The following is a 25,478-nucleotide window of genomic DNA, read 5'->3' as shown; positions in this document are numbered from 1 at the left end:
CCCTGTGACTGATGGTATACACAGGAGTACAGAAACTGCCTATGACTGATGATATACTCAGGAGTACAGAACTCACCTGTGACTGATGGTATATTCAGGAGTGCAGAAACTGCCCTATGGCTGATGGTATACTCAGGAGTACAGAAGCTGCCCTGTGACTGATGATATACTCGGGAGTATAGAAACCACCCTTTGACTTGATGGTATACACAGGAGTACTGACACACCCTATGACTGGTGGTATAATCTACAATGTATGTACTGTACCTGTGTACTATGTATGTATTCTACCTATGTTCTAAATTTCAGCTGTATACCACAAATCTATTAATTACCTTTATTTTTAAATTAATATTTTTTTGTTTGTTCTCTCCACTGTAACTGTTGATGTGCCACATACCACTGTAAAAACATGTCTTTTGTAATTTGTGTGTATACTGATCATGTCTAACTAAATGTATCTGTAATTTTTCTTTGTGCAGCTTTTCTCCCCGGGCCTCTGCTGAAAAAGGTCCTTTTCGGCTCAGTCAGACACCCCGGGTTAACAAATGTAAAATAAAAATAAATAAATAAATAATACTCAAGAGTACAGAAAGTCTCCGTATGCTGCACAGTAGTGTAGGCAATTGATCAACCTGGTGTGGGAATAGAACCCACAACCTTCGGCACTAAAGGGAAGTGTGCTACCTGCTGTGCCACTGACAATGCAATTGTTAATATTCAATTGTAAATCTAAGCAATCTCTGTGCAAAAAGTTTGTAAGTAACCTAAAATGAGTATGTGTGTAAAGTATAGATACATTTATACTTAGTTAAAATTAGTCAACTAAAATAGCATTAGAATGTTTGTGGTTCTCTACCTGTCCAGAACATGTTCCATATAGAAGTTTATAATAGCATATGATGTCAGTAGGACTGTGGTGTTTGATGCCATTTTTCTTAAAATATTCAGTGGTAAGTTCATTAATCTTGTTCTTGGTTTCATAAAATATTTGTTATGCATTAATTTACTGCAGACTTGTACATCAAGGTTTCTTCAGTCAGTTTTCAGAAGATTTTTTTTTTAATTGTATGTCACTACCTTATCTTGACATACAGTCATGTGTATATCCCAAGCACTAAGCGTAATCCCAACCTTTTTTTTTTGTATTGTATTTTTTGCAGATTCCTCCACCATTGATGCATTTTCTTGGAGAAAGGGTCAAAAATTAGTAAGACTATTACTTGGTCCACCTCCAAAATCTCCATGGATGAATGATCCAGCATGTCGTCAACAATTTCATATCTGCAGTAATAAAGCAGGTAAATATTTTTGTTTGTAGACACATTTTAAACAGTTGATTAGTTTCCATCTGTACACAAATGTTTGTTTGTATCCTATAATATGTGATGTGAAGTTGTTCAATCTTGCCATTCATTCTTTACTGATGGGTTTGGAGCCGATCCCTCTGCTCCGATATGGCAAATTGCAAAGCTCGAGGTCTTCAAATAGCTTGAGGCCAAGTTCCTATCCCACAATGCACCTGGAATTACCTCGGATCTAGTTTGCTGCTGCAGCAGATCGGAGGTTCTGATTTAGCTTGAGCCAGTTAAGCTGTTTTTTTTCATTATTATCATCTTATTCAAAATATTTGCTACTTAGTATGGTTAGGTAGTTAGGATTGTTGATAAAGCTCATATAGCGTTTCAGTGTGTTTTCCCTTCCCATTTACTGTTCTTAATAAATTTCTAGTTGGCCTCTTTTAGGCCTGGTTTAGTAGTCTAGCCTTCTGCTTTTTATATATAAGGCTTGGTACAGTAAACCTTAAATAATTAGATAAGATTATTGTTTAGTTTTCAGCTTGCAGTGTGTTATTCAGTGACCTTTGTCACATTTTCCCGGATAGTTATAGCTTAAATAGTTATAGTCATTTGCTGTGTGGTCTGTCAAGCCTTCTGCATTCTTAGATAAAGCTTAGTTCTTATTACTGCTGAAGTTACAGTAAACCTTGGTTTATTTAGATAAGGTTGTTGTTTGTTAGCAGATATCTCCTTTTGCACAGTCTGCTTGTGTGATATTACATTTATACTTGTTATATTGCGTGTGTGTGTGTGTGTGTGTGTGTGTGTGTGTGTGTGTGTGTGTGTGTGTGCGTGTGTGTGTGTGTGTGTGTGTGTGTGTGTGTGTGTGATTTAGCCTACTTTTATTTAAGGCTTGTGTGCAGACTTACTATTATGTGATTTAGCCTGCAATTTTTCCAGGCTTCTGTGAATAATTACTTTTGAATTTTTATTGTGGTAACAGTAATTTTTTCTGACATTAATATGGCTGACCAAAATAAGCACCCTAAGCCTGGCTTCAAAAAGTGCCCAAAGTGTGGCCAAAAGATGCCTGTTATAGACAGCCATGCTAATTGCGTTTACTGTCTAGGGGCTCTGCATTTGCAAGACAATTGTTTCATTTGTCATTCCTTCTCCTCAAGGGTCCTGCAGGAAAGGAAGAGGAAACTTATCGATAGAGGGTTGCTTAAGCCTTTGTTCCAGGAAGCTTTGAGCGACCAGGATGGATCCAGCAAGTCCTCAAAGTCTTCCAAGACATCGGACTCCAAGAAATCAAAAAAGTCTTCGACTTTGGCTCCACTGCCATCGGAGCTGATGGTTTTTACTTTTTGGAGCCGGTCCCCAGTCTTGGAACCAGTGTCCGAAGCACCAAAGTGTCCAGTTCTCCAGTTGGTACCAACTTTGGTACACTCCTCTCGATCATCTATCAGCCTGTTGGATCTGGATGTGGCTCGTGTGGTAAAGAAGCTGTTACTGGCACCAGCATTAGCAAAAATGTTATCGGCTTCAACCCAAATGTTTTCGGAGCCGAAGACCATTGCACCAACTCTAACTATTCCTCCTCCAAGCTATGCTGGTCCTTCAGAACCAGAAGAGGCAGACCTGATGTTAGTGGAACCCTTGGAGCCGATGTCTTCTCCAGTGTCTTCGGCACCATGTACTCTGACGTCCTCTGTGCCAATCAAGGAATCTAGGAGCTGACACTATCTGGTTGGGTCCAGGGAGGACAGTCAGACCGACTTGTCCATTCTGACTTTGTCTCGCGGGGCCTCGGCTCGGATGAGCTCGACTCCTACCTCAGGCACGGAGCCCACTGTCCTAGTGACGAGGGTGTTGACAGTTTCTTTGGACCCGTCGGCTCCCTAGCATTGGAGCAGTGGTGCTTTTGATGCCATGAGGAGAGTCATTTCTGCTAGGACATCCTCAACCTCAGGTCTGCCTTCCTCCTCCCCTAAAGTGCCTGTGTCTGCTTCTCTCTCGCACATCCTGACCAAGCGTAGAGACCCAGAGCCTCAGGAAGCCCCACTGGGTGGCCCCTGCTCTTCCAAGACCTCATCAGAAGCTCCCACTGATGAGGTTCCCAGGAAGAGATTGTGCAAGAGGAAACACCTAGACTCCCCACAGGAGTCTCTAACATCAGATACTGACTTATATGAGTCAGAAGGGTCCCCACAGTCCCCCTCTGAGGATATCTCCTTCTTTCAGATACTTGAGATCCTTAGGCAGAGGGGTGACTGGCAATCCAAAAGCCCTACTGAGGATGAGTCAGTTCTCCTGAAGGCTTTTGGGTCTCAGCCCTCCACCTCTTGGGTGTCTCCGCCCTTTGATGAACTGATGGAACTGATCTCTCGAAGGGCATGGGAATCTCCGGATACTATGGAGCCTGTCCCTAGGAGGCCTAATAAATTCATTTCTGCCCACCTCGACAAAACATTCTTAACAAATGGTGTTTGGCTGATGCCATGGTGGTGGTGACAGCCACAAAAAAGGAAATGTCTGAGACTTCCTCATCTATGCATCCTCCTAACAGAGACTCCAGGATTATGGATAGATATGGGAAGCACATGTTTAGTTCAGCGACCTTTGCTTTCTGCTCACTGAACTATTTAACCCATTTTACCAGGTTGCAAAGAGATCTCCTTAAGGAGTTGGGAGATTCTCTTCAGGGTACAGTAGCTGCAGGAGCTTCCCACCCAGCTTGCTACCCTCAATTCTATTGTCAACTCATCCATGCGTCTCATCTCTTATGCAGCTGATGGAACGTGTAGGGCAGCGGGTACAGGAATTGCTCATAGGAGACATTCCTGGATGCGCTTGTGTTCCTTCATGGAGCCTTTCAAGTCTTCCTTCATGAACACACCCTTTGATGGCTCATCCCTTTTCGGGCCTAAAGTGAAGGAAACCTTAACCAGGTGTGAACAGGATGGAAAGATTCTGTCTGCCGTCGGGGTCCATTTTTCCACCCCTACCCGACCCTACCCTAAAGGTCAAAGGGGAGGAAAAATGTGGTTCCGGAAAGTCCATGGAGCCTTTCAGGACACACGTGGTGAACCCCCCTCCAGGGGCAGAGGAGGGGGCAATAATGGAAGACACTGCCCTCATGGCAGAGGGGGTCCGCCACACCAGGGCAACAGCAATCACTTCTCTAGGAAGCCCTACCAGTGTTCCTGAAAGGAGGCTCGACTCTCCTGTACTGGAGGCAGTCCGGGATCGCTTATCTTTGTATCCAGACGCCTGGCTCAAAATAACAAAAGACAGCTGGGTACAAAGCATCATTTCCAGAGGATACTTCATCCCATTCGTCACACCCCCTCCAATCATAAGAAAAATCCCGGACGTTCCACCCAGTTACAGGGAACAGGCAACAATAGAGGTCCAAACATTGCTAAAAAAGAGTCATCCAACCAGTCCCAGCAGACCAGGCAGGATCCAGAACTTACTCAAGATTCTTTTTGGTTCCAAAGAAGACGGGGGACCGGAGACCCATATTGGACCTCAGCAGACTGAACCAATAAGTAAAGAAAGAGAAGTTTTGGATGGTCATGCTTCAGTCTATACTTCTCTTCTTAGGGAAAGACAATTGGATGTGCTCGATAGATCTCAAGGATGCGTACTACCACATAAAAATGGGCAGACCATCCAGGGGTCACCTGCACTTCTGGCTGGGAGCCAATCATTACCAGTTTCGAGCCCTGCCCTTTGGTCTTACTACAGCCCCCAAAGTGTTCCATCAAATGCATGGCAGTGGTCACGGCTCACCTGGGGCTTCTAGCATTCCACGTGTTTCTGTACCTAGATGATTGGCTCCTTACTGCCACCACCAGGCATCAACTCATTCAGGCCATGGAGTCCATTCTGTCACTCTGCAATCATCTGGACATTACAGTCAACACAGAAAAATCTGCCTTGTCACCATCGCAGCATATCATTTTTATCGGGCAAAGTTTGATACCACCAACATCACACTAAAGCTTCCAATAGAAAGAGTTTTTTCTTTGTCAACATGTCAGCATTCTGATATCAAAAAATAGAGCACCAGCATCAGAAGTTCTGAAATTATTAGGCATGATGGCAACAGCAATTCTAGCCATACCACTAGCTCGTATGCACATGCGGATTCTACAATGGCTGTTGTTCACTCAATGGTCTTACCTGGAGCTCCCCATGTCTCACACTATAATGATCATAAATTCTTGCAAGAAAGACCTTCAGTGGTGGTTGACCTCACTTCATGTCATGATAGGGACGCCCATTTGTGCTACCCTCTCCAGCGGCCACAGTGACAATGGACGCTTCCTTGATAGGGTGTGGGGGGGGCATTTTCAGGGAAAGACTGCCCAAGGCACATGGACCGATCAAGAGACACATCTGCCTATCAGTGTCCTGGAGATGAGTCCAGTACTTTTGGTGTTGCAGTACTTTCAGGACTCTCCTCCTCTGGGTATGACTGTGATTCAGACAGACAACATGTCAGTGGTCTGGTATTTGAACAAACAAGGAGGAGCCAGGTCTTACCCTCTTTGTCGTGAGGCTCTCAGAGTTTGGCAGTGGGCTCTTTCCACCCAGTGCTTTCTGTTGGCAACGCACATCCTGGGGAGATCCAACATGATAGCAGACAAACTAAGCAGGGCAATCTTATTGCCCCATGAATGGTCCCTCAAGAAAGAAATAGCAGACAGGATATTCCACGGGTGGGGCCAGCCTTACTGCGACCTTTTTGCCAGTCACATGAACATGAAATGCAGAAGCTACTTTGCCCTGATTCCCCCCTCCGTGAGAAGCCCCAAGGGATGTACTCATACACAATTGGCCTCCGGGTCTCCTCTATGCATTTCCACCAATCCTGTTAATACCCAAGGTTCTACAGAAAGCAAAAACCCAGGGAAGGACCATCATTCTAATAGCCACTCATTGGCCTCATCAGATTTGGTTCCCCTTCCTTCGACTTCATCTTTTGGAGGATCCTTGGATTCTTGACCCAGTTCCAGACCTTCTGACTCACCCGTCGGGGGATCTTCATCCTTCAATGCAGTCCCTGAAGCTAACAGCTTGGCTGCTCCAATTCCCATCATAGCCAGGTTCCATAACCTTTCCAATGAGACAAAACAGATCCTTTTGTCTTCTCATAAATCTTCTACTAGAAAGTTACATCTTAGCAAATGGAAAAATGTTTCTATATGGGCCTCTAATAATAATAATGATCCTTACCAAGCCCCTATGGCCTCCATCTTAGAGTTCTTGACTATAATTTTTAACAAAGGAGCTGCAGCAGCAACAGTTCGGGTTCAATTGGCTGCTATTTCTAATTTTCATCTTGGATTTGAAGGCTTGAATATCATGTCTCACAAGTTATTCAAAGCCTTTCTCAAAGGGACCTTTCATATTAGACCACCTGTGAAATCTCCCCTATTCTCCATGAAATCTAAATTTTATGCTTTTTCACATAATTCTTCCCCCTTTTGAACCAGCTTCATCTTGTGATCTCAAATTTTTGTCTTGAAAGACCATCTTTCTGGTAGCTATTACTTCTGCCCGCAGAGTGTCAGAACTTTGATGTTTATCCATCAAGCCTCCCTATTTGATATTTCACCCTGACAGAGTATCACTTAGAACAAATCCCTCATTCTTGCCCGAAGTTTGAACTAAAACCAATCTCAACCAAGTTATTAATTTGCCAGTCTTCTTCCCCAACCATTCTAACAATTTAGAGTATATGCTGCACAAACTTGATGTTCACAGACAGCTCAGATTTTATTTGGATAGAACAAAATATTTCAGAAAAACAGACCAGCTTTTTGTTTCATTTTCAGACTCCAGGAAGGGGAGACCAGTGGCTAAAACAACTCTGTCTAAATGGTTATCTGATTGTATCACCTTTGCCTATTCAGCTGCCAATATGTCTTTGCAACACAAGATTAAAGCTCACTCAACCAGAGCAGTTTCTACATCATCTGCCTTTTCTGCCTGACTTCCCATTGATACCATTTGTGCAGCAGCCACTTGGTCAAAACCTCATACCTTTATCACTCATTACAAAGTTGACAAGGCCTCCAGGGGCAGAGCCTCCTTTGGATCCATGGTCCTGAGAAATATACTCCTGTGAGCCACCCGAGATTGATGGTGCTTGGGACGCTACCCATCAGTAAAGAATGAACGGTGAGATTGAACAAATTCACATAAAGAAGTTATGTGCTTACCATAACATTCCATGTGAGTTATTCATTTCACCTTCATTCTTACATCCCTCCCTCCTACCCCCTCCTGGCTGATAGATGACCGAGATGCTGGATCCATCCTGGTTACTCAATCCTTCTATTCCTTTCTCTTGGGGGTGAAAGAATGACATATGGTATTGTTATACGCAGCAAACAAGATCTGAGGTAATTCCAGGTGCATCATGGGATAGGGACTTGGCCTCAAGCTAGTTGAAGACCTTGAGCTTTGCAATTGGCTGCATTGGAGCAGAGGGATCGGCTCCAAACCCATCAGTAAAGAATGAAGGTGAGATGAACAACTCACATGGAACGTTATGGTAAGTACATAACATCTTTTTATTTTTGTAGGAGCTTTAAGAAATGATTAACAGTGTCTTATAGTTTACTTGCTCCAGTTATAAAAACATAAGTGGAACACATTTGTAGCTGAACGCAGCCTTCTTTTTTAAATAAGTGCATCCAGTTTAGTTTTCAGCCTGCATTATGGCTGGGACTATACCTCGATTATTTTATGATTGGAAAAGCAATCTTTCTGTAAATCCCTACCCTTTGGCGTAACTATTTTAAGTAAAGATTGTGTTCTCTGTATCTAAAGCTGTTTAAATGTAATTTGTCTGAAGTCCCAATATGAGGAAAGCAGTAGTATTGCTTTCATGATGACTGTTTCTGTATGTGATCCTGTGACATATACCCCTAAATGATAAAATGGCTTTTGATTGCCATCTGGCCTGGTAAGATTGTAAGATCTGACTGGATGGAATATAATACATAGGGCACGCATCTGCTTTCGCTGCATTCAAGGGATAACTAGCAAATTCCACAAAAAAAGTTTTTAGTTTGAAACAAGTACATAAGGGATGTCTTCATGTTGGTTAAAAAAATAGCTTGCAAAATGGATCACGCGGACAGACTGCCTCCCTTCCTGTGGCCTCCTCCAGGCAGGCTAAACAGTCTTAGGTCAGCTGAGTCATACATCAACTGCCCAAGCCAGATCTGCCTCACATCACAGTGAGATCAATGGAAAATATCCTACCAAACCAACCAGAATTTTTTTTTTTTTTTTTTTTTTTTTCTTTGTGGTTAAAGCAATAAAGGACCAAATAATTAGTGCCATGAATCACCTGAGCTTGTGGTATTATAGTTTTTTAGTCTTGCACACCACACACTCGTGTATCCATCCATCCTTAAATAAATATATATATGTTTATGTGACTATGTCTGTATGTAGTCATACCATACAGAGTTATATGTGTGCATGCATGTGAGTATATGTGTTTTTTTTATATATATATATATATATATATATATATATATATATATATATATATATATATATAGTTTCACTTCAGAATCCTGAAATATCACAATATTGAATTTCACAAAACTTCATCATCTGGAAGCCCAAAATCCTGAAAACTCAAAATCCTGAATCCCAAAAGACTGAAAACACAGGATACATATACTGACTATAGAGAACACAAACCAGATTACATTCCACCAAATATAAGCATGGGGGCAAGCCCACCACACCCCCTGCTACTTAAATATACCAACTCCAAGATTGCACTTCACTACACTATCATGAGTTATGTTGTAGTATAGCAAGTTAAAAGGGAATGTTACTAAGGTTACAACAGGCAGTCATGAGCACATGTGATGGTATGCTTTTTTCTGTGGCGTCCAGTCTTTGAGTTTATATATTTAATTAGCAGGGGGGGTGGGGGCATGGCTCCCCACATGGGGGGTGCAGGGGGGGCTTGCCCCCCTGTCCATACTTGGTGAAAAGTGCTGTCCTTTTTCTTGTATGTGTTTCTCTTTGTCCATGTACTGGAATGTTGTAATTTTTTGTGTCCTGTACATTTTCAGGATTTTGTGATTCAGGATTTTAAGTTTTCAGGATTTTGGATTCCAGATTATGAAGTTCAGGATTGTGATATTTCAGGATTCTGAAGTGAAACCATATATATATATATATATATGTGTATATATATATATATATATATATATATATATATATGTGCATGTGTGGTTCTTTGATGCTTGACAGAATTCCCGTGTAGCTGAACCTCAAGACAAAGTATTTGTCAATCTAATATATGGTTTACTGGTTAGCTTTGTAGTACAAGCTGGTGATTATTCTCACATGGTATGTGAGATTGTTGGCAGCTTTGTATAACAATTTTCACTTACACTGCACAAACAGCATTTGCACTTTTTGCTGGGCTTATATTTCTTTAATGGCAGCATGTTGTTTGACTTACAGAAAAACATCTTTAATTGGCTTTTTTGTTTTCTCTGCCTGCAATAGAGAAAATTCTAAGAATACTGCACTGCAAATATTAGTATGCGGCTGAGTGTTCATAATACCAGGCAACTGAAGTTAGAATTCCATCATGGCAACCCTGCTCTAACGCTGTAAAACAATATTTTAGTCATCTAGATTTATATGTACATGCTTGTGTGAACATCATTCAGTTATATTGCTTCATAAACTTGACTTTGCTCTAAACATCCAGTGCTACTATGTGCAGGGCAAAAGGGGATGCAAATCATGACTACCTTAAAGAATATTTAGTCAGTAGTTAGTTAGCTTTAAGTATAGATTACGGCAAATCTCATTAATTTATTTTGGTTTACTCTTTTGGTATTTAAATTTTTATTCATCCATAAGGAAAACAGTGGTTAGTGTTTTATTGTTTTATTTTATTTTTGCTTCTGTTTACTGGGTTTGTCCAACTGAGTTTAGTCAAAAACCCTGTTTCATTGGCCGGGGAGAAAAGTTCCAACATATTACAAACATTTTTAAACAGACATTCAGTAATATACATGAACAGACATTAAGTAATATACATGCACATTCATTTGTTAATAAGATTGCATTCATATGAAATAAAGACAAGCTATTACCACATAAAAGATGTTTATATATTAGTACATGTTGAATATTGAGCATTTGAAGATTTTTTTTAATGGGTTTGTCATATAGATAGTAGATCATGTGATTAGTGCTTTTTAATTCAAAGCAATGGAGATTGGGGAAATAAGTAGGCAGGGAAGATATGTTAATATTGTAGTTAAGAGGTGGTATATAAAGCAGGTTCATAGGGAGATATATAAGGCTGTCATAAAGGTTATATTAGAGGTATGTAGGTGGAGAGTGAGTACTGTCACAAAAGTATGTTTACGGCTTGGAGTTGCTACTAAAACTATTCAGGTATTGGTGAAGGAAAGTTGTGGGGCGTAGGATTCTGAATAAAGCGAAATGATTTGATGATATGGCAAGTTGAAGATAAGTGGCATTTATCCTTGAGATATACAGGAGCAGGTCCATTAATTTGGTAGGTAAAGTTTTAGTAGCATTTTATGAGTTTGCATTTAAAATAAATTTCAGACATAGTGGGTTGTTGTTCCATAGCATACCTCTCAACCTGGAGACTTCAGAAATCTGGACAAAGGCCCATGAAATGTAGGTACAACTGGTCAAAAATCTGGGTGTTAATTAACATAAAATTTGCATGCACAATAATATGACTACACCCACTCCAGTGGGATTGTGGGGAAACTAACATTCAAACACAAGCTAAAAAACACTAAAATAACACAAAGTATAACCAGAACAATAGGGTTTTATTTACGAATACATTAACATTTGAACTTGTATAAAGCTTTGCACTTGCATAAAATTAAATGCCCTGATCTGTCTCAGTAGAAGTAAAGTATACCTATAATCAAGAAAAAGCTTTAAAAACTGTTATGACACCTAGGGCTTTCAAAGCTGTCAGATGCAGTTTTGTGCTGACTGATTCTATATAACTTCCCATACCAAGGTTTTACACAAACTGTACTGTAACAAGCTCATTTTTCCACTTCAGAGCTTGACTTGAACTGCAGTCTCAGACTCAGTAGCTCAGCAGTTAGTACATTTGCCTTTGGTGCTCGAATGTTAGAATGCTATGATTTCTATGACCACAGCAGGTAGTTGTATTAATTTTCCAATTTTGACACTGCAGTGTAGCATGGCAGGGGTGCTACACTCATAAGTGTGCTGTCCTTTTGATAAGAGGTTAAACTGAGGTCCCATCCGCCTGTGCTGATGGAAGCTCAGGTGGATGTAATATCCTGTGTCACTTATCGAATAAAGAGTAAGGTAAGTTCCTCAGTGCTCTAGACAAATGTCCCTTAGTCATAATGAATACCAACTTGGGTCTCCCCTGAAGAGGCCACTAGCCTACTCAAAGGGTAAATAGGTGAATACTACCTTATCTGCTGTGAAGGGCCAATTTAAGCCTAGCCAATGACTTGAGCATGGAATCAAACTGTGCCTTGTGTTTATGAGGTAAAGACATTAACCATTATGCCAAACCTACCACATTGAAGAGTTAACTGTATTCTTCTCAGGAAAGTGTTGCACATGCTGAGTCACAGACACAAGTATGTAAGTAAATAAAATAATAAGCATGGTCCATGTATGTATTTGTTCTTTTGCTCAAAAAGGTGAACAAACTGCTCATCATTTTACTGTTACCACACCTCTCATCCCATAAAAGTGAATGCAATACATCTAGACAGTTTAGAGCAGCTAATTAACTAGCAAGTTTTGTGGAAAAAATGGCATACTTAATGAAAGCCCAGGCATACCAAATAACAACATGTAAACTCCACTCAGAGAGTAACACCATGTAAGTACAGAACCCGACTCATAGTTCTCAACTGCTCCTGATTTTACCTCATATTTTTGCCTTGTCTCTCATAAAATGTTTGACTTTCAGTACATCACTGACGAATATAGTCAGGCAGTAATGCTAGACATGAAAGTGTCATGCTTGGTAATTCTTAAAAATGTATACTTACGCAAAACCTGTTTCTCTGTTAATTTTCTAAATTACAGTAATTGCCCCTGATTCTGAGCATTCGCTCCGCCATTATTTCGGCTTACTCCAGAAATCTTGGGGAAAAAAAAAGTTTGAGATGATACCTCTGACCCCCCATTCCTTCAGCTGGGATGCAAAACATTTTATTAAGCATCACGCAGCCTTAGTGACTGTTACAACAAGGCTATTTTTCTTTTAAGGCCAAAGAATAATTAGAGCGTTCCAGTAATATGAGTGAATCGTGCCCTAAAACGTGCTATGAGAAATGTTTGTTTGTTTGTGTCTTTCGGCTTTTCCCGGTTATGGGTCGCCACAGCGGAACTTCGATCCACTAATGATTGGCAGTAGAGTTTAACATGCTGGCTTGCCGGGCCTAACGCACAACCTTCAACGAAGGAACACCCATTCACGCATGTCGCCACACAGAAGACACTCTAACTGAGAATCGAACGGGCAACGTCTAACTGTGAGGCGACAATGCTACCGCAGCGCCACCACCTATGAGAAATGTACTCTACTTAAAAGAAAAACAAAAAAAAGCATTTGGAAAGACTGGAAGTAGCAATACTCAGGAGCCACTTGTCTGTCAAGTGAAGTTACCAGGTGTCTGTTTTTTTACTGTTGGAATAGCGTTTACAACTTACTCATTTAAGTGGACCATTAAAGATCACACAAAATAATATACAGTAATTGTTTTTTTTTTTTACTCAATTGCCATCGGTCTGCATCTGGTTCATTTCCTTGGGTTGTTACATGGTTCTGTGTAAGATCTGTACTCTTTCTGGCTTGTCTCCCCAAATTCCAAAGGTGACATCTGGTACAGGTGGACCGGCAGCTTCTCAGTAGCATTAGAGAAGCCCCTGACCAAGGACTTCTTTTGAGCCATGGCTGACATAACTAATGTTGCTTAACAGCTGAGTTGCTACACTGCTAAATGAATCTTTCAGGGGAGTGCAGGACAGTCAAAACGGTACAGCTGACTGTGTTTTTATAGTCTTTAACTGTCACAGATTATTACTTAGAACAGTTTTCATGAAGCGAGGGTAATGTTGGTAACGTCTTGCAAAACTATTATTACTTACTTTAACTTTATTACATAAAAATAATTTGATGAAATGGCCTGTCAAATCCTGGGTTGCAAGGACAATGTATAGCAGTAGTACTTACTGATAAATTCCAAATGATTCACAAATCATTATTTGAACAAATACATTATTAAAAAAATTCAGGTGAGCCTAAGTAACAAGATTAATATTTGTTGCTAGTACTCTTGCAGCACAAGGCATCCTCTGCTCGACCTCTCTACAATGAGAATACAGTTGTGTATGTAACTTTAATGCAACAGTGTGTTGTAATAGATCGCTGTTGTAAAAGCTAAATCTATATAGGTTTCTTACTCAGGGCATGTGAGTGTGCGACAACAGTTCCAGTAGTCCCCCTTTCCTCTTTGACTGGCAGCCTGGCTCGAGTCGCTGCCATATTGTAACTTTTTTTTTTGTATTTTTTATTTAACTTTCCCTTCCCCAGAATGATGAATGCTATGCTCATGTTCGCAGGCATTGTCTTATGGCATGGGCATCAACACGTATATCCTTACACATTGATGATGCCAACACTACTGGATGCTGGTGATGACGTCAACATCTACATAAAAAAATTAAAATAAAAAAAAAAAACAAAATCAAGATTTAAAGGGGCCACTCTGGAATTCATGGCACCCTATTATTTCAACCCCAAAAACAGAAAATACAGAGGAATTTGGCACAGTTGAGGGGTGTGTTCCATAGTTTAGCTACACTATTTGAATATAGAGATTCACCTGCAGTATTAGATGATTTTGTTGTAATGATTAGTGCTTTTTCTCTGCAGCCAAAAATTCTGTTGGGTAGTAGTGCTGTATTAAGTTGTTATGGGCTGGGCAATTTTCTGGCTTATACAGAAATCTCTGTTTTGTTAGGTAAGACAGTTATGTGATATGGTGGTTCTAACCAGTTTACATCTGTGAGAGTGGTATGTTCTACTCTTATAGTTTACTGCAAGTTTGCCTATTTTACTGAAAATGTGGCTACTTTATTATAATATTGCTCAGGTCTGGACAGTTGAGACCTGAAGGTTAGTGAAGATCAAGGCAGCATATTAGAGAGATGGCAGTAAGAAAGTTGAAGCTGTGCATCTTCTGGCTATGTCACTGCGATAGGTTTTTAGATTGTGTAATGTACCTAGTTTTTGGCGAGCTTTTTTAACCACCTGTGATAGATGATGGTCAAATTTCAACTGGTCATCTACGATTAGACCTAGTAATTTAGTGGGTATTGCTTATTTTGTCATGGAGCTATGGAGTTATTGGCAGAGCTGATTTTGAATGCTGCTGTTTTCTCTGAGTTGTGTTTTGGGGTAAAGAGCAGTAATTTCATTTTGGGGGATTATTAATAGCTGTGAATTATTTAGCCAAGTTTCAATTGATAAGAATGGCTGTTGTTTAAGGTCTTGGAGAAATTTGGCAGAGTAGATTATGGTTGAGAAATCAGTGTATTGAACTAAAGTCTTTTTTTATAGCACTATAGAGGTCATTGATGAATATGTTGAAAACTAAAGGTTTTTTTGTAGCACTATAGAGGTCATTGATGAATATGTTGAAAACTGAAGGTTTTTTTTGTAGCACTATAGAGGTCATTGATGAATATGTTGAAAACTAAAGTTTTTTTTTGTAGCACTATAGAGATCATTGATGAATATGTTGAAAACTAAAGTTTTTTGTAGCACTATAGAGGTCATTGATGAATATGTTGAAAACTAAAGTTTTTTTGTAGCACTATAGAGGTCATTGATGAATATGTTGAAAACTAAAGTTTTTTTGTAGCACTATAGAGGTCATTGATGAATATGTTGAAAAGTATGAGGCCTAGTGTTGATCCTTGTGGTTCAAGCATGAAAGGGGAGAAATCAATTTTCATTTCGATGCTTGTGCTCTGTTTGAAAGGTAGCTATGGAACCATTGCAGTGAAAAATCGCTGAGCCCTAAGGATGAGAGTTTATGCAAGAGATTCTCGTGAAAGACAGTATCAAAAGCTTTTGATAAGTCAAGGAAGATGGTGAAGACTAGGCTTCCGACATTTCAATGGGGTTGATGGTATTATTAAGATTTAGCAAAGCAGTAGTTGTGCTTTGTTGAGGATGTAAGCCGTGATGGGTTAAAGACGTAAGCTGGTTACCTATTAATTGAGAAATTGCATATGAATACACTTTTCCTATTATTTTTTGATAGGGGCAATAAGATGACAGTTAGCCTGTAGTTTGAAAGATCTGCATTGATTCCACCCTTGTGCAGTGGAATAATAAATGACTTTTTCCATAGAGATGGGTTTTATTTTCCAACATGTATCGATTTTATCAGAACTGAAACTGGATAGACAATAGACTTGGCTACTATTTTAAGATGTTTGCCAGGTAATCTGTCAGGGGCACTTGTAATAGGCTTTAATTTTTTGAGTTTTCTGTTTCACTTTTTGTGGGAAATTGGAAGGAGAAACACTGAAGGAGGGTATTTGACTGAGTAGGTACATCAAGTGCTTGATTAGTTACCTGGTTGATTAATGAGTGTAGTCTGTATAAAGTGGTTATTGAATTGGTTGGCTTTGGTATCATTTTGTTTGTGTGTTTGTTGTTGGCATTGTAGATTGCCTGGATTTAACAGTTTATTGATGGAGGCCAGAATAGTTGTGAATTATTATTGTGTTTTGATTGGTTGAGTAATAGGCTGGCTTATCTTTGCTCATAAGTTTTGTTAGGTTTCTTAGATGTCTATATGCTGGTAAAGTGAGAGGTGTTTTATTTTTTTTGACCAGATCCTGCATGCTTTGTCTACTTATTTTCTGAGTTGTTTAGTTGATAAGGATAGCCATGAGATAGGGTTGGCTTTGGCTGTCTCTTTGATGTGGGGCTACAGAGTTAGAACATCTAGGAAGACTTTATTGACCTCAAAGAAAGCATCATTGATGAGGAGAGTGTTTAGTGACTCCCAGTTAAGGAGATGTAGTGTATTGATAAAAGTATCTTCATGAAAAGACATTTTCTTACCTGCTATAATGTGTTTTGGGGCTGTTGCTGTAATACCTTATGGTATTGATTAGTAAGTGATCACTTAGGCAGTCTGACAGAGTTCCATGGGATGACATTTTATTTAGAGATGTTAGGATCCAGTCTAGGGTTGATTACATACTTGAATCATTTACTTTTTAAAGGGCACGGATTCACAATACATAAAGCCTATTGGACTAAAATAAAATCAGTACAAAAGCAACACACTTCCAAGGGGTTCACATTGTTCTACACAGTCTTAGAACAAATAGAAATGTAATAACACATGACACATGATACCTGCCCTGTGAAGGAAGATGGTGATCTAGTTAGGCCACTTATTACAGAGAGCAATCAGTGTATGGCTGGTGTTCAATAATTGGCAAAGAGACACAGTGACACTATACTCAGTGAAAACATTCCCAGAGTTGTGCCTTGTGGCAGAGCCCCTGCTATGTAAGGGACAGAGACCAATTTAATGCCCACAAGCTATTGCACAATGTCAATATTCTCGGTGAAACCTTTTGTAGATGTCTGTTTTGTGGCAGATCTCCTGCTATTTAATTGACAGGGATTGATGCAATGCCCATAGGTTATTGCACAGTGACAATATTCTCAGTGAAAAATGTCACAGAGGTGAGCCTTACAGCAGAGCTCCCACTGAGTAAGGGACAGAGAACGATATAATGTCCTCAGGCTCTTCCTTGTGAAGGAAGACGGTGACCTAGTGGATGTGGAGTCATAAGCCACAGAATAAGGGTTGCTAGCAGAAAACATGGAAGCAGCTTTTCTTTCTTTTTGTGAATCCCATCGTTGCTGAAAAGTAATCTCAGAGATGATGTAACAGTCTTACACTTATGTTTAATTGATGTTAAATACTCTTCACCATCTTTGTGTATACATGCTGCATTTTTATTAGGTCGGGATATATGAAAAAGAAATAGAAGAGTTTAACAGAGAATGGTTTGCATTATGCAATCCAGATCCTTCAGGACTTTATATCCAAAAGGCAACCTGTAGTAATCCAGAATAAATAATATTTTGCCTCTAGTTACACAACAGCAACATCTAAGTATTTCAGTTTGCATTAATGAAGCAGAAGTGATCAGACAGGCACTGATTGCCCCCTCCTTTTTCCTTTTGTATAAGGATTAATAAGGGCAGCATGCCCTGTGCAGAACAGAAACTGACCAGTGACAAGGATTACTGCTTATATTTCTACACCATATTAATATGGAGTGCAGCTGGCAACAGCACATTGCCTTTTTAATGATTCAGTTGTAAGGCTTATGTCTGAAGACTTATACATGGCTAGTCCCCTGAATTCCTTCACATTACTTCAAACCAGACTTCAACTCGGCACGTAAAAATCTACTGCTAATCATTAGCGGACCGGAGTTCCGCTGTGGTGACCCCTAACTGGGAAAAGCCGAAAGACACAACAACAACAATAACTTCAAACCAGGCTTCTATTGCATATGTATCGAAATAAACCAAGTGCCAGGCCACCATGGCTGTAGGTTATTAAATTTATTCAACTTAAAAGTAAGAATAAAAATGGGTAAGCGCTTTCACTATACAACAGATCACTTCATCAGACAGTCACATTAAAAAGAAAAAACATCTATATAGGAAAAGCCATGTGACATAATTTCCTGTTGCAAAAAGCCTATAATTTTTTTTAAAACAGCAATAAAAAAATTAGATCATATAGTAGCACTATACTTACATAACACCAAAGTACAAAACTTTAAAACATTCATATAAAAAATATATATTCTTACTTTTAAGTTGAACAAATGTAATGCCTTGGTGGCCTGGCACTTTGTTTATTTGGATACTGTTTTTTCTTTAAGTGCCATTCCTTTATCTTGGTGGTCTTTCATTGTTTTTTGAGTTTTCTATTCCATATATGTTCTGCCATCCCTTTGAAAGATCCTAGAAGAACATTGACGTCCATCTGCACATTCAGCAGTAATGTACTCCAGAAGGGTGAGAGAGAAAGTGAGATGCCTTCAAATTGAAACTCTCTAATGTATTAAATTGATTGATCCTTCTAGATTTAAATTGGCTCTACCCTATCCCTCTAATCTATCTCTCTCTTAAATATGAGCTCTAGTGATTCAGTGCTATTCCCTCTCCTGTCCCCTCTGTTATCAGCAACCTACCTGATGTTTTGCCTGACATCAGAATTGTTCAATATCACAATGCCAAGGTTACTTAAAAATCTGATGACTCTCTTATCCTTATCAAAAATCATCTTGAGCAAGTCCTTTCCATCATCAAAACTTGGCTCTGCACCCATGGTTTATTAACTCAACTAAATTGATTTTCATGACTAAGCCAATATCTGGGCAATCACTAAGTCTTCTCAACATGTAGTAGATGATCACACCTATTTCAGATGCTTAACATATCATACCAGGTGCATCTGCAATTAACTCCTACTGACGCCTGTAGGTATCAAATATTTCTTGTTCATAACTGCATCAATAATTCCAAAACCATGCTATGTGCAAGGTTTAAAAAAAATTCACCCTAAAGTTTACAGAGTGGCAAACTCAACTACATTAATATTTGACCTCTGTCTAGTGCAGGTAAATAGATATTAACTATTGTTTTATGATATTAATTTCTATAGATATAATTTTAACATTTTTCTAAATATCTCAGTGACCAAGTAACACAGAACTCCTTAGTCTCATGTGAAAGAATTCAGCTAGATGGATAAAATGCTGCTGACAGTATGTGTGTAACTTGTGTTGTTGCTGAGATATTGTAAGTTGTTTACAAAATATTACAAATGTAGTGGTTACTGTGTTTACTCTGACTTATAAAATTGATTTAAGACCTAGAACCTAAAGAATGCCACCACTAAAAAAATAGTTTGCATTGAAGAGTTTGCCATTTATACTTCTTTCATAACCCCTATGGTTCCAGAGATATGAACATTTGTTTGAAATGTGAGGACATAATTTAATTCTTTCAAAAGGCTTAGGCTCCACCTATTGGAAGTTACAGTGCAAAATTCCTGAACTCCATTGGAGTGAATGAGTTAAATATCTCTTTAAAGAAACAAAGTCAGAAATAAGCAACTTGTTTTGGGCATAGATAATTTCATGCTACCTCTAAGTGCTTTCACTAATATGGGAAAAACAAATTCTCTCAGCACACTTTTTCTAGACACTCCCTGTCATTACCTTCACTTATCAGAAATTACACTAGCCTATTTATATGAATATCAGATATGATGATGTCAATTTTAGTTCATTCCTCAACATATGGGCTCAGATATGATACTCTGTTCCAACTCTGTCATTACTCCAGCTTGTGGAGACCAATATATTCTTGAGCTCCTTTCCTACCCACAATGCACCATGCTTAACTTCCCTCAGATCTTGTTTGCCACTTTTGCGACCAGACATGGTTGACTACTGCTCTTGAGGTTTTGCATTAAGATAACTATTGTTTCTTTAAAATCTTTATTCTTAATCACTATCTGTTATTAAATCTTTCTCTGATTAATAACACTGTACATTCTGTTGAGTTTTTGCGACCTTTGTTCTGTATTTTCCCTTATATGTTTGCGAGTTATTCTTTCTAGCATGGTTGGTAGGCCTTTCCTACCCCTGTATATTCCTCACCATTAAGGCTGTTATACCTTTCGTCTTTCTAATTTACAAAAAAAGAAATTGCTATCCTCTTTGTCTGTCTTTTTTCTAGTGGCAGTATTTAGTTTTTACTATACAAATATCTGGATTCTTTTGTGGATATCTGATTGCTTAGTATTTTAACAGTGGCTATGTCTGAAAAAGGTTTTACCAAGTATGCAAAATGTGGGCACAAGATACCTTTATTGATGCCCACTCTTTATGCATTTACTGTTTAGGGGCTGAGCACTTCTACCAAGAATGACATTTGCAGTGGGTTTAACTCAAGCACCTTAACAGAAGGGAGAAATAAATTAATATTGAAATGTTTATTGCCAATTACTTTTTCTCAGACCATTGCTGGAGTTCAGTCTCCAAAAGCTAAATCCAAGGACTGTCAAAGTCCAGGTCTTCAGACTCTATGGCTTCAACTTTGAGCCAAGGAAAAAGAAAACAAAATTGGATCTGACATATCCTGCAATCTGACCATCCTCTGATCTGATGAGATATTTGGCAAGTCCTTCCTCTGTTCTGAAAATAATGTACTATGGATCCAAAGTCCCCAGATCTGAAGCCTTAGCTTTGAACTGTGTATTCACCTTCAGTGGATCCCATACTGTCCAGGGTGCCTCCCCTTTTCCTGAGCAGAACTCCAGGTCCCTTCAGTGGTGTCCTCTCATTTCTCCAAAAGTCTCACAGAAGGCCATGTGGAAAGAATGATGATGAGATTGCTCACAGAGCAGTTTCAGAAGGGAGTCTTCACGGTTCCTACCCTCTCGGGTCAGGAACATTGTTTGACTATTCCACTGCTAGCTATTCCTCCTCTAATCCAATCTGTGGGATTAGAGTCCTTGAATCTGAGCATTCCAGACCCTTCTGTTTCAGATCCGAAAAGAGTTTTCTCTTTGGATCCTACAGTTACTTTGATCACACTGGCTTTAACATCTTCAGATCTTGATGACTCCGAGTCAAAGCTTGCAGGTCACATCCAAGGGAATAGCATCAAATTGGAGGTTTTGGAAGCCATCTCTTCTACTCAAACTTCCGTGTTGGATAGCTCTGGTCTGGCTTCAGACTTGCATGGCTGACTCTGAGTGGAGGGAACTGATGAAACAGAAACTCATTTTCTCGACTCTGTTGGCTTCCTTTTCTCCACAGCAGTTAGCTTTTGAGGTTGTCAAGAGGGTTTTCTGTGCTCCGGCAGGTCAGGTTGGTCCTTCTCCCTTGGATCCACCCTCGATATCTCAGCTGACTTTGCACTATAACCCTCAGCACTCTATGCCACTGGGACAGCCAGCCCAGAGCTCCCAGTTGAGTATTGTCATCTTTTCCGATACTGCTCCAGATCATCCCACCAAAGAAGTCCCTAGGAAGAGGATGTGCAAAAGGAGGCACTTGGACTCCCCACCCCCCTCAGGAGTCTGTCACTGAGGATATTGACTTTGATGATGGAGAAGGGTCTCCTAAATCATCAGCCATTAACATTTCATTTTGAGACATCCTTGAAATCCTAAAACAGAAGGGTGGTTGGTCTGCCCAAAACTCAACTCCTGAAGAGTCAATATTTCTGGAGGCTTTTGGGACTGGCCCATCTACCTCCTGGGTCACTCCACCCACTGACAGATTCATTAATTTGGTTTTAAGCAGGTGTAGAAGGAACATGATATGATTGAGCCAGTCCCCAAGAGACCAGACAGGATTCTGGCTCCACCATTAAGAAGAGAAAATTGGAGTAAGGGAGTACCAGTTGATGCTATGGTCATGGCGGCAGCTACGAAGAAGGACCTCACCAAACAGAGTTCCACTGTCCATCCCCCTAACTGAGAATCTTTGGATATGGGCAGATTTGGGAAGTGGGTATATGCTTTGTTGACTTTTGCTGTCTAATGGCTGAACTATTTGGCACATTTCATGAGATTGCGAAGAGACTTAATTAAGGAATTTTCAAACTGCCTTTCTGTGACCACTACTGCAGAGGCTCAGATTCTGTGTTCTCACAGTTGGCTATCCTGCACTCTGTTGCAAATTCATCTGTAAGGCTCATTTTACATGCTGCAGAAGGCACGTCAAGGGCTGCAGGCTCAGGCATTTCCATAAGGAGGCATGCCTCAATGTACCTGTGTTATTTTGCGGAACCTTTTAATTCATCTTTTGTTCTTCTTTGTTTGGCCCCACAGTGAAAGGCACACTCTCCAGGTGTGAGAAGAATGGAAAGACTCTATCTGCCATGGGTGGAAATTTTTTGACCTCTCAAATGACATTTTCCAGGAATCAATGGAGAGGTCAAAAGAGGTGGTTCAGGAAGTCTCAGGGTCCTTTCCAGGGCATGTGTGAAGGTATTTCCCCCAGAGGCAGAGGGGGAAGCGATAATGGCAGAAGATGCCCCCGGGAAAGAGGAGGCCCACAAAACCAAATGTCTAGAGATACATTTTTCGAGAGACCCTATCAGTGCTCCTGAAAGGAGGCCCGATTGCCTTCCTCTGTTGGCAGTTGAGGGTTGCTTATCTCTGCACCAGGAAGCCTGGCTAAACATAAAAGACATTTTGGGTGCAGAGAATTATTTCCAAAGGTTATATTATTCCCTTTTCCCCTTCCACACCCATTACCCAAGAAAACCCCTACTGTTCCACCCAATCAGAGGGAAGCAGCAGCACTGGAAATTCCAAAGCTGATAAGAAATAGTCATCCAAGAAGTCCCTCCAGACCAAATAGAATCAGGAACATACTCAAGATTCTCTTTAGTGCCAAAAAATACAGAGGACTAGAGAGTGATTTTAGATCTTAGCATGTTGAACAAATCGGTTTGGCAGATCAACTTCTGGATGGTCATGATTCAGCCCATTCTGTTCTTACTGAAGAAGGATGACTGGATGTGCTTGATAGACCTTCAGAATGCTTGCTATCACATTAAAATGAACAGATGATCCAGAAAGTACTTACGCTTCCAGCTGGGAGCCATTCATTGCCAGTTCAGAGCACTGCCCTTTGGCCTCACCACAGCTCCCAGTTTGTTTACCAGATGTATGGCAATAGTGGCAGCTCACTTGAGACTGCAGGGTTTCCGCATGTTTACATTTTTGGACAACTGGCTCATTACCACTCTGACCAGGCATCAACTGGTATAAGCTCAAGACCAAGTGTTGCAGACTTCTTCAATTCTTGGAATAACCATCAATCACAGCAACTCACAATTACAACTAACCCAGACATTGGAATTCATAGAAGCAATATTCAACACAGTATCAATGGTAGCAACTCTTTCCCATTTGAGAATACAAACAATATGAAATCAGGTCAGGAAAGTAATTTGCAGTACAAAAATTCCATCCTGGTTGACTCTATAAACCATGGAATCAATGTAAGTGGCAATAGTCTTAGTTCCTTTAGCATGATATCAAATGAGAATTCTGCAGTGGATGCTACAAGCACAGTGGTCAATTCTATCTCATCCCATGTCAAAAAGATAAGAATAACTCAGATATGCAAAAGTTATCTTTCCTGGTGAATGCAGTCAAAACAATTGCTGCTAGGCTGTCCTTTCATTCTTCCTCCACCCAAGGCCACAGTTACCGTGGATACTTCCCAGATTGGGAGGTCTTTTCTGGGAAGATGGTCCAAGGCAGTTGGTCCCCCGAAGAGGATAACTTGCATATCAATGTTCTGGAAATGAGAGTGGTGCTTTTGGCATTGCAAGCATTCCAAAACTCTCTCCCTGTCAGAACAATTGGGCTCCAAATGGACAACATGCTGGTAGTTTGGTACATAAACAAGGAGGAACCAAATCTTACCCCTGTGTTGAGAAACCCTGAGGGTGTGGCAATGGGTGATTTCTTCCAACCGCTTTCTAATTGCAATACATATTCTAGGGAAGTCCAACATGATAGCAGACAAACTGAGCAGGTCCATCTTACTACCTTATGAGTGGTCTCTCAGCAGTAAAGTGGCAAACATGATTTTCTTTCAGTGGGGCCAACCTTGCTGTGATCTCTTCGCATCTCTCCTAAACAATAAGTGCAGCAGCTTCTTTGCCCTAATCCCCCTCCTGGAGAGTCACTGATGGATTCTCCACTCCATAGTTGGCCCCCTAGTCTTCTATACATTTATCCCCAACTCCTTTAATTTGCAAATTCCTCCAGAAAGCAGCCAGGTTGAAGAGCACAGTCATTCTCATTGCACCTTACTGGCCTTGGAAAATTTGTTTCCCCTTCCTTTGGCCTCATCTTCTGTACCCGCCTTGGATTCTGGATCTGACTCCAGACCTTCTCTCTCACCCAACAGGCATGATTCACCCAGACATCTCAAACCTCAAACCAACTGTGTGGCTTCTCCAATTCCTTTGATAGCCAGGCAACCTATGTTGTCTTCACCATTTCCATTCCATTCTGTTATCTTCCCACAAATCCACTACGAGGAAACTCTACTGAAGTAAATGGAGAAGATTAATTTGCTGGGCAGATAAGAATCAGGTTAAACCTTTCTAAGCACTGATGCATTGCGTTCTTGGATTTTTAGTGAGTTTTTTTAATGAAGATGCTAGTTCATTGATTGTCAAAGTCCAAATCGCTGCCTTTTGAATTTCCATGTGGGATTTCAGAATTCTTCCCTGGCTTCCTCTAAAATATGCAAAGCATTTTTGAAAGGTACTCTTCTACTTAGACCTCCTAACAAAGATCCTATACCGCCATGGGATTTAAATTTGGTATTGCAAGCCTTGACACAATCTCACTTTGACCTTCAGCGAATTGTGAATTAAAATTCTTGACCTGGAAGACTATCTTTTTAGTTGCAATTACATCTGCTAGAAGAGTTTCAGAACTTCAAGTATTATCTTCTAAGCCCCCATATTTGATTTCCCACAAGGACAGAGTCACTTTATGTATCAATGCTTCATTCCTAACTAAGGTGGTGTCAGAATCTAACATTAACCAAGCCATTAACCTGCCAGTATTCTACACAGACTTTACAAATAAAGGAGAATATAAGCTGACACTAGATGTTCATAGACAATTACATTTTTACTACAATTTAGAAAGTCAGACCAGCTCTATTTCCTTTACACATCACAAGATGGGTGAATCAGTCACAAAGGTTACTTTAACCAGATGGTTGATGGATTGCATCTCTTTTGTTTACACTAAATTGAATCTCCCCTTGCCAAAGTCAATAAAGGCACATTCCACAATATCTGTGGCTGCTTTCACTGTATTTCTAGTATAGAGCATCCATGGATGATATTTATGCAACTGCTGCTTGGTCAAATTCTTATACTTTTATCACTCATTACAAATTGGAAGTCTCAAGGGGAAGAACATCCTTTGTGTCAACCATACTCAGGAATATCCTCCC

The 25,478-nt window shown here is 40.0% G+C and overlaps 1 protein-coding gene across 1 annotated transcript in view; it reads left to right on the top strand.

Annotated features, from left to right (window-relative positions):
• LOC122790593 (centrosome-associated protein 350-like) overlaps positions 1 to 25,478 on the top strand; it is a 289,372-nt gene that overhangs the window by 239,600 nt on the left and 24,294 nt on the right. The window contains exon 6 of the mRNA XM_044058120.1: positions 1,164 to 1,301. Within this exon, the coding sequence (XP_043914055.1) occupies positions 1,164 to 1,301 (138 nt within the window). The remainder of the gene's footprint in view (positions 1 to 1,163; positions 1,302 to 25,478) is intronic.

Source organism: Protopterus annectens, chromosome 16.part0 (genome assembly GCF_019279795.1).
Source record: "Protopterus annectens isolate FY-2018-M chromosome 16.part0, PAN1.0, whole genome shotgun sequence".
Classification (NCBI taxonomy): Eukaryota; Metazoa; Chordata; order Ceratodontiformes; family Protopteridae; genus Protopterus; species Protopterus annectens.
This window is presented reverse-complemented; position numbering and strand designations above follow the sequence as displayed.